The following is a 10170-nucleotide window of genomic DNA, read 5'->3' as shown; positions in this document are numbered from 1 at the left end:
CCCAAGACTCCAATTGCCAACGCGTCGGCGAAGCCGACGCAGGAACCAGCCGCACCACTCCGCCACCGCAGGCAGACGCAGACCGCAGGAGCGACCGAGAGGGACGCGCACCAGCAGATCCCAAGCTCACCGGCGCGGAGGAGCAGACCGGCGGCGGCGATGGGTTTCATCATGGAGTTCGCGGAGAACCTGATCCTCCGTTTGATGGAGGACCCGGACAAGCGCGACCAGGTGCGGCGGGAGCACGTCTACCGGATGAAGGAGCGGTGCGAGCGCACCAAGGCGGCGTGGAGCCTCCCGCTCCGCCCCTACGGCTTCTGGACCTTCGACCGCTTCAACTCCCAGCTCTCCTGGGACCCCCAGATCAGCCAGGCCGCCGGGCGCCGCGACCCCTACGACGACCTCATCACCCGCCACTCCGGCAGCCCACCGTCGTCCTGAAACGCCCGTTGCCGGTACGCTCCTCCCTCTGCTGGATGAATCTCGATGCTGCTCCGTGTCGTATGAATTTGGTCGAAGAGATTGGGGGATAGGCGGGTTTGGTAGGTGTCGATTGCTGGATGGGTTCATGCGGGGAGGGTTTGGTGTTTGGAGACAGTAGATTCGAATTTCCAGTTGGTTAATTGGTTATTTGGCTGATTCCTTTGCTGTAGTTGTCTTTAGACGATTTGTGCGCTGGTTATAGCTAGGGTTTGGTTAGCTTGCCGTTGATCGAGAGCTCTGCAGATTTTGATTCATCCCGATGAAAATCAGGGATGGGGGCAAATCTGGTTTAACTAGTGGTTTGGCTTTCGTAGTAGCTAAGCGGTAGATTTGTGTTTACATCTAAGCTCGAGCAGCTTATGACTTCTAGTTACTGAATTTCATGAGATTATAATGAATTGGGTGCTTCATGATTTTCTCTTATCCTGTCTCTTCGGGGGCGAGAGTGAGTTACTCTGTTCCTACTTCTGTAACGTGGTGCTTCCTCTGTGGTATGCATTGCATTGAGATTGTTATTTCTCAGTTGCTCTCCTATGCCCTCCTGTTGCTTCTGAGAACCTAAAGTTATTTATATCCATTATTAGATTCCTTTGGTGTACATTGACAGTATGTGTTCTTTTTATATGTAGTGTGCATTTTTTTCAGTATGCTGCCCTAGTTTTCATTACTCAGGGTTTAAGTTTGTTCAGAAGCCCAGTTGTCTTACTGATCAAATGGAATGGTTGTAACTCAACTGTGTGTTCCTCATATTGAGTTTCTCTTAGCGAACAAATTCCAAATCTGGTTACGGTTTTAGACTTGTAGTGCATGAAGGACTTGTCATGCTTGTAGACCTTGGACCTTATAGGTGACATAGAAATGCCCACTTTGAACTGGACTGCTCTGTAAAAATATCAGAAATAGGCATTTCATGTACAAGCCACAGTTGGCTGATAATAAGTATCTTTGGTAATTGGTGTTTTCTTTCCCAAATACTGTTAGGAAAATGAGGTTGGCTCCATTTGAATTTTCGGACATTTGACATCCTTCTATAGTTTGTACATGACCCATGTGGCTTTCTTAATGTTGTAATCAATGTCGGAAGTTCAGCTATAAGTTTTCCATTTTGTCCTGCATACTCCATGGGTCCATGTTGTCAGTTGCGACACTTTCAAACGAACCAAACACTGGAATGGGTCATATTCCCATAATTAGTTCGCAATCTGTGTTTGAATCATAATGTAGACAAAAGTTGGCATGATTATGTCTGTCCTATACATGAGTCCAAAGCACAAGTGAGTTGTAAAGACAAAGAAACGAAAAGAGTAGAAATTTTAGGGGAAGAACTTTTAGGGTATGTGAGACATGTATGGTCTAGGAAACTGTAGCAATTAAACTTTGTTCACTCAGTGTGCACGCTGATAGAAAGGTAGCTTTGTCCATTAATTATGTAGTTCTCACTCTTGCATTGTTCTTCTCCTCTAATATGGTCACATTTGTTTGTGGCCTCAAGTGGCTGTCGATGGTCTTGCCGGACCCTGTTGGTCCTTTGTCTTTGTTTTGTGTTTTCATAGTTCTTTGCCTTCTTTGTGTGGACTATCTTTATTCCTTCTTATTACAATGAGGGGCAGCTCTCCTGCCACTGAGAGGAAATAAAAAACTGTCATACTATCCATGCTGGATGGGAAGTTGTCCATAATATGGGTTTGTTTGAAATATAGCCTTTCTTCAAGTGTAACTTCAGCATGACATTATGTGTACCCAAAAAAACACACCCTTGCTTGTGCTCATGAAATTAAGCCCACCGTCGTCGCTGTTTCTAGGTTTAGGTTATTTATGGCCATGGGAAGTCCTGTTCAGATGTGAAACAGGATGCTGCTCATATTTCTTTTTATTAACTTGGAAGTCAGCATGAGCATTCAAGCCATATGTACTTCGAAAACCTGCTGCACACTTGTGTTGTTCAGATTTCTTTATTTTGAGGCTTCAAATGGCCTGATGGTTTCTTACTTTATTTTCCTACAGATAACTTTTGCCAGGAAGATCTACTTGGGCAAAGCAATAAGGAACTCATTCCCTCGAACTGATTGTGATTCCTTTCTTTTCTGCTTGAAAATATTATCACCGAACCACCCTACTTTCTGTTTCAGTTTGGCATGGAAGCTGAAGGTGATGCGTACTTCCATAATTCCATTCTCAACTTGTTGTCTTTGTATTAGGACATGTTTCAATAATCTTAAAGAGCACTCATTTGCCTTACTATTTGCGAAACCCTTCCAGTGACTACAGGCACGAGTCTTATATTGTTGGATGGTTTGTCAAGGGCTGAAATTTTTTTCTATGGTATCTACAATGATTCAGGCGAGCCCTGAGATCATGTTCTATCACTTTCATACACAGTTTCCTGTTTGGTTTATCACTTTTTAGAAACCAGTCATCGGCTACCAGCATCTCACACCATAATACGCCACAGTGGTCATTTGGTCACGGGCATGCAAAGCAAAGCTGTGTATCAGTAAACATGGTATCACCCTTACTAGTTGCAATCGGACTCGCTACAATGGCATGTATCATCACCAGATTACCCCCGCTTCCAGCTGCAGTTTGGCATGGATGCTAAAGTTGCTCATTCTCCTGTGCCCGGTTGCATTGTCTTTGTATTATGAAATGCTTTAGTAATCTCACTGGCTACTCATTTGCCTTAACTATGCTGGTACCAGCCTCGTGGTTACAGATTTCAGCTTTTTTTGTTTTGTGGGGCCTTGGATGGTTTGCCAAGGCCCCAAACTGATCAATTGAGCCTGCTATCATAGAGATCCATCAGCTGGCCGTCCAGGTTTTTGTGCTTCTCTGAACTCAGAACTCACTGGGCCGGTTTCGTTTGGTCTGCCACTTTTCTTGGCAGCCATGACGTTTGGCCACGGGAGATGCAGGCGAAAGCTGCGCATAAGTATCACCGAGTGTATCGCTCTCCTCCCCGGTTACCATCGGAGCCAACGGAGAAGGACGGGTGCCATTTGGACTTGCAAGACCCACTATCTCGTATTCGCAATCTCTCCAATAGGACCGCAGCGCTGTCGACCGGCTCCATCTCCACGTGAGCCGGTAACACTAAGCACGCACTGTCACTGGTCGGGCAGCGTCCGTTGGGCTCCACCGAAAAAGTAGAGGTGCAAACGGGTGATCTATCATATTCTGGAGAATTATAAATATTTAAACTAAGGAGAGTTAGACTATCTCCAACAAAAGCACCAAAAAACAAGACCTATTTCACGTTTTAGGTAGTGCTACAGTTTTCAAGTCTCTCACCCAAAATCTTCCTTCTCCAACAAGGGCACCCATTCCACCTAGCGGCCGGCCGGCGGCCGCGGCCTGCCGCCTGCCGCTCCTCGCCGACCCCCACCCGCAGCTCCTCGCCCGGCCGCCGCCCGCCGCCCGCTGCGCTGCCTTCCCGTCACGCTGCCTTGCCGTGGGGTTGCCGCGCCGACCGCCAATCCTCGCCCGACCGTGGCCCGCCGAGCTGCATGCCCACCGTGTAGCCTCGCCGTTGGCCGCTCCCGTGGGCCCCCTCATCTTGGGCCCACCTCGCCGCGTCGGCCGCTCCCCGCCGCGGGTCCGCCTCGCCGCCTCTAGCTGCTCCTCGCCGCGGCCCTGCCTCGCCACGCCGGCCGCTCTCCACCGCGGGTCCGCCTCGCCGCCTCCGGTTGCTCCCCACCGCACCGGCCGCCATGGACCCGCCGCGCCGGCGAGGAGGTCCCCGCCGAGATCTGACCGCCGAGGTCCCCGCCGAGCGTCGAGCCGCCGAGCTCCATCACAGGCTTGCCTCGCAGACCCTGCAAGCGCCGCCGCGGGCCCGCCGTGCCCCGTGCGGAGCCTGGAAGCGCCAGCCGCGCCCTGTTGCGGGCCCACCACTGGACGAATGCGTCACGGTGGAGAGGGACGTAATTTTGCGTCGCCCATCGGCTGCGTCGCAAAATGCGTCCGGTGTTTGCGTCGTCGGTTGGAGAGGAATTTGATACTCAAATACACTGTTCCGAACCTATTTTGGCTTTGGGTATGCTGTTGGAGTCAGTCTTAGAGATGCACCTAAAGGTAATCCATTTGCATCCCTAGACAAAGACGACAAACATGGTTTGCACAGGGATATGGTACTCAATCTGCTCCCTCGTCCGTCCAACGGGCGCCTACCGTGTTGGTACAAAAGCTCCCCGACCGCGTTAATTTCACGATGATGAAATGAGATATTGTTGGATGGCGCAAGTCTGCACAGAAGTGTATCGGCGCTGCTAGTGTCCCGACGTCTGATAGATCGGACAAGAATAAAATATCTAAAACATAAAAATATAAGATTGCAACAGTGAAAAAATATGAAAAAGAATAGTTCAATGTAAACATCGTATTCTAATTTCCACCGCAACATCGAAACACATATTTCATGCAATATTTCCAAACAAAATCAACATATGATGGGTTGAGATTGGGCACAGTGAAATATTAAAATACAAACACTGCAACATCAAAGATTAATAGATGAAACACCAAAATAAACTCTTGCAACAATCACATCTACAACACTAGCAACATCCAAACATTTCTAATGTTACTCCCCTGCCATAGCCTTCGCTCCTCCTCTGCAACCTCTCGAAGCTGCCCGCTATGGCCTGCAGACGCTGCTCGGAACTCCTTCGGCGGCCAGCACGACTCGTCCATGGTGTGGGAGCGACGATCAGGGTGTGGGAAGGCTCGAGGAGCGGCGGCCCGATCCCACCACATGCGCTCCGCCTGCTGCCCGCCGTCCAGAGCTACCTGCCATGGCCGCCGTCCGGAGCTCCTATAGCAACCAGCGCGGGGGAGTGGCGGTCAGCGTCAGGTTATCACTCTGCTAGCTCCATATGTTTTTACCATGTGATTGAGCAACACCATGTTATGTTTTGGGCTTGTGGCATTTGCAGAGAAGTAATTGGGTGTTTGATTCCTAGTCATACTTTGCCACACCTAACTGTCGGTGTCCTGACCCGGCGGTCCGGCACCAACTAGTAAAATGCTACGTGATCTCTCCCTCTGGATGGTTGATGCGAAAGATAACACAGGAACGCACGGATTTATCTTGGTTCCGGCCGCGGGCCATACGTCCAGTAAGGGTGTGCGAGCGCACTATTCTATTCTGCACCGGGGGTGCATGTAGTAGGGGGTACAAGCGAGGCGAGAGAGGGAGGGAAGCTCCGAGGTCTCTGCTAGATGATTGAGGCGAGTGCCAATATCGGGGCTCAGGAGAGCGGTTGTGTATTCTGCGAGTTGTGCCGAGTGTTGGAGATGATCCCGGATGAGCTGAGTCCGCCTCCCCCTTTTATAGACACAAGGAGGAGCGGTGTACATGTACTGGAGGGGGAGAAGTCATCGTTCCTCCCCGAATCGGGGGCGTGCAGTAGCCGACTACTATAGAAAGTACACTGTGCCGCACTGGAGAGTGAGGCGCCGGGTGTGGCGGTCGTCCTAGGCGTCATCCTTGGTCTTACGGAGATCACGCCGGCGTCCTGGCAGCTTCAGCGGGCGGCATGGTGGCTCCTGTAGAGGGTACCGTCCCCTGCGTTCGACGTGGCGGCATTTCGAGGGTCCTGCAGGCAGGGGGCTTGATCGGGTCAAGGTTCGGGCCGCGCCCAAGGGTCGTGCCCATGCCGTTCGAGGGTTCCGCGGAGAGGAAAGTACGAGGGAAGGACGGGGAGTTGGCAGCACAGTGGAAGGAGCAGCGCCGCGCACGTTCGCAACACAGTGCGTCGCAGGTTCCCACCGTGGCGCCACAACGCCGGGGATGGCTGAGCAGTGACCGGAGTTGGTGGATAGGACCCCGGTCACAGCCACTGTGCAGAGTGGTGATCTGACGCCGTCTGACCCGGGCGCTGTGGCGGAGCTGTTAGCATTTAATGCCTCCATATGGCGGGCGGGTGAGCGGATGGCCGTTTGTCCTTTCTGTCGAGGGGTGGCCTCGAGCGAGGCGAAGACGTGGGGTGCTGTCGAGGGTCACGGCGGGGAGCCCTCGAGCGAGGCGGAGATTGCCCCACGGGTTTGAGGGGGGCTCGGATGGGCCGCACTGTGTTCTTGGGCCGTGGATTGGGCTTCTTTGAGTTTTTCCTTTCCTTCGGATTGGAAGGAGACTGTTGGCCTTCGTGGGCCCGTTTGTCTAACATGTGTTTTGCATTTTAAAGGCGATTTAGTCCCCTAATTAGGATGCCCCTAATCATAGTACCCAATAGTAGCCTCCGAGCCTTTGTAGGGATGAGCATCAGCCCTGCAGAGGCTTGGTCCCTCGAGGGTGAGACTCGGGTGCTGACCGCAGGGATCTTAGTTTGCCCGGTGGGGGTGTGACGGTGCTCCGGCGAGTGTTGTCGGAGGAGGCTAGTCCAAGATCGGGGTTCGTCACTGGAGAAGTGGTGGCGAGGCCACTCTGAGGTGTCTATGCAGATCATAGTTGCCTCGAGCACCATGGCGTTGCCGCTGGGGATGCCGCCATCGTGCTGATGGGGGCGTTCGAGCTGGTCTGCGAAGAATTCCGATCCTCGAACGTGTGAAGTTTCCTCCGTGGGGGCGCGCCAGCGCACCCGCGGGTGTAGCCCCCGAGACCTTGGAGGAGTGCTCGCACTCGTCCAAGGGCTATAAACGTCGCCTGCATGGTTGATTGATTGGGGTGACTGCCCAGCTACCCTTTCAGCCGGCCTCGGCATTCCTTTCAGCCGACCTCGATGTTTTTCATGCTGGTACAGCGGCTCGCGATTCTGTTGAGCAATCCGGCAGGCGCGTGTAAGCGCGGGAGGTTCGTTAAACACGTGGAGTTGCACAATCGACGGTAGCCAATTCATTCGAGGGTGCGGCCTGAGCCACGGTGCGCGAGGAGCCCCCGAGCCCTGTCCTGCGTGAAGGCGTTCAGGGGACCCTCGACTTTTTCGTTAAGACCCTCGTCGCCCTTCCGCAGGGAGGAGGGGCGAAGCGCACCGTACTACCCATGCCCGGGCCGCAAGCCATGTCTGCTTCAGTGAGCTGTTATCGGGTGGTTCAAGTGGACGTCCGTGACCCGTTCGATAAGGGTCGGCTTGCGGTCCCGGGACACATTGCATAAAGCACTCGTAAAGGTTCGCTAGGCGGGGCTCAGACCCGTTCGATAGGGTTCGAGGGCTCGATGCTCTCCCTCGATGGGATACCCCTGCTAGGCACCCTTGACCGGCCTCGAACACTGCATGGGACGTCTCGAACTCCGCATTCGAGAGTTGCTTGTATGGCACGCCCATGCAGTCCCTGACTCTGGCGATCTGGGGCGCCTGTCGAACCCTCGACGAGCCAGGCTTCGAACCCCTGATCAGTAAGGCCTCGGAATCGAATTCCCTCGATGGCAAAGAATTCTCGGAGGGAATATTCTATAATGGTTCGCTAAACGGTGTGGAGTCGCCGGTCGTGCGTGGGTCTCCCACTGATCGTGGGTGACGTGGCCCAGTACGCGCGGTGTGGTGCGGGCGCACCTTTTCAGGCGGTTGCCTCGGGTAGGCGGAGAGGTGTGGGCGGTGGCTGGTGGATGGGACGGCGCTACAGTCCCGCCGCGCCCCGTCGGTTACCGCATCGTAATTATCGCCGACTGTCGTGGCTGATCGTGGGGGCCGATTGTCGGCGGCAGCGAAAACCTACCGCATTGAATGCGGTAGATTTGGAGCCGCGGCGGCGAATCCGCACGTCGTGGTGGATAAAAGCGAGGAAAGGGACATCGATTGGGCTCACTTGGCCATTTTGCTCTCGCCTCCCCTGCCTCCTTTGCTCCCCTGCATCTAGAGCCCAGAGCCAAGAGCGAGTGGAGGAAGAAGAAGAGGAGAGAGTGCACCTTAGCCATCGTTTGAGCTTGTTTCCCGTGCTCCCCACCGATTCGAAGCGATGGCACAGATCGAGGAGCCACTGCCGTGGGGGAGATCCTCCGCCACTGAGGCAGTCTTGGAGGGGCTGGTCGCCGAGATGCTCCTGCAGCTGAACACCAATCCATCGCAGCCGGTGTGGATCCCTCCGCGGCCGGAGGAGATCGAGCCGAATCCCCCAAGCGGCTACATCGTGAGCCTCGTGCGGCTCCATGAGCTGGGGTTCGGCGTCCCCGTCGGCAGGTTCATCCGCGCGCTTTGTGACCACTACGGGGTGGAGCTGCACAACTTCAGCCCCAACTCCATCTCGCAGGCAGCGGTCTTCGTCGCCCTCTGCGAGGGTCCACCTGTTCCACGGCGAGCTCTACATCGACAACGTCCAGGGCCAGCCGAAGAGATATTCACGCGCCGGTGGTCTCATGCTTCACGTGCGCTTGCAGAGGGCGAACCTGTACATCCCCTGCAAGATGACTACGAACAACGCCGGGTGGACCTGAGGGTGGTTCTACCTGCGCAACGACGACCAGCGGCTCTCGGCGTTCACTAACAAGGTGCTCCGGGAGAGGCCGAAAAAGTGGAATTGGGGGGTGTCGCCCCCAAAGCAGCAGGCCAGGCTCAAGGTGTTCACCAACGCGCTGCAGTACCTGGCGAAGAAAGAGCTGACGGCGGCTGCCGTCATTGTGAATTTCCATCGGCAGAGGGTGATCCCTCTCGTGGAGAGGAGGCTGCCGATCTTCGAACTTACCCTCGAAGCCGCGGCCGAGGGTTCGAGGACGTCGGACGAGCTGCTCTCCCACGATGCCGCGGCCCGGAGGGCGAGGAGCGCGGTGGCGCACTTCCCCTCCAACTCCGGCGATCTCTGGAAGATCAAGATGCGCCCCGAGAAGGGGTACATCACTCTGGTGAGTTTGGTTTCCGATTGTTGTCAATTTTGTGCTGTTCCTTCCCCTACTTCCTGATTCAGTCGCGTTTGCAGGGACTGAGCCACAAAGCCTACGTCTCGAAGCCCCCAACTCCGGAGGCTCGCAAAGCCAACAGCCTTCACGGAGAGGCGGTGAAGAAGAAAGACGCGGCGAAGTAGGCCACCACCAGGAAGAGGGAGAGGAAGGAGGAGCACGAGAAGGCGTGCAAAATTGCTCGGGTGGAGGGTGCCCCGCGGCCGCCCACGCCCGAGTCCACCGAGGAGGAGGGCTCCTTGTCCTGCGGGGTCGATTTCTCGGAGTCCGATGACTTCGAGGTGGTGACGGGCATGAGTCCCCCGCCGGCCCATCGTGGGGTTAGCGGTGAGGGGTCGTCAATGGCGCTGGGCGAGGCGAGGCTCGCGCCAGGGTCATTGGTGGTGGCACCTGCGGCAAGGGCGGAGCGGAGGTCGCCCGTGCCGGCAGCGGGCAGGAGGTCGCCCAAGCCCGCGGCGTCGACTGGCGACGGGGGGTCCATGACAAGCATGGAAGCACCCGCGCGGACGGCCCCGAGGCTTTAGGCCGATCCGAGGGCGACGCCCTCGGGTCAGTCGTCGGGAGGCGTCAGCGTGCCGCCGGCCCGGAATAGCAGCACGGGCAAATGCAGTATGAGCGCCCGGTCAGAGTAAGTGATCTCGACTTTGCTCTTTGCCTTCGTTTACTCGACCCTCCAATCCGACTGGCTTTAGCATTTTTCTCCCCGTCTTCCCGGCTACAGGGCCACCACCAAGGATGTGGCCCGCCTTATGTCGACCAAGGCCCTCAAGACCGGGGCGCGCGCGACGCCACATTCAGCGCCGCGGCCCCTGACCGGAGGGAACTAGGCCTTAGAGGTGGGAGCCGTGAAGCTCCGACAAGCG

General features: G+C 55.3%; 1 protein-coding gene across 1 annotated transcript; it reads left to right on the top strand.

Annotated features, from left to right (window-relative positions):
- On the top strand, positions 1-2750 carry LOC120691759. Its single transcript, XM_039974946.1, has 2 exons — positions 1-455; positions 2488-2750. The coding sequence occupies exon 1, from the start codon at positions 160-162 to the stop codon at positions 439-441; it is 282 nt and encodes a 93-aa protein (XP_039830880.1). The 5' UTR covers positions 1-159; the 3' UTR covers positions 442-455; positions 2488-2750.
- Positions 2751-10170: the final 7420 nt, after the last annotated feature.

Source organism: Panicum virgatum, chromosome 9N (assembly GCF_016808335.1).
Source record: "Panicum virgatum strain AP13 chromosome 9N, P.virgatum_v5, whole genome shotgun sequence".
NCBI classification, from domain to species: domain Eukaryota; kingdom Viridiplantae; phylum Streptophyta; class Magnoliopsida; order Poales; family Poaceae; genus Panicum; species Panicum virgatum.
Note: the sequence above shows the minus strand (reverse complement) of the source record. Positions and strands in the feature narration are given on the sequence as shown.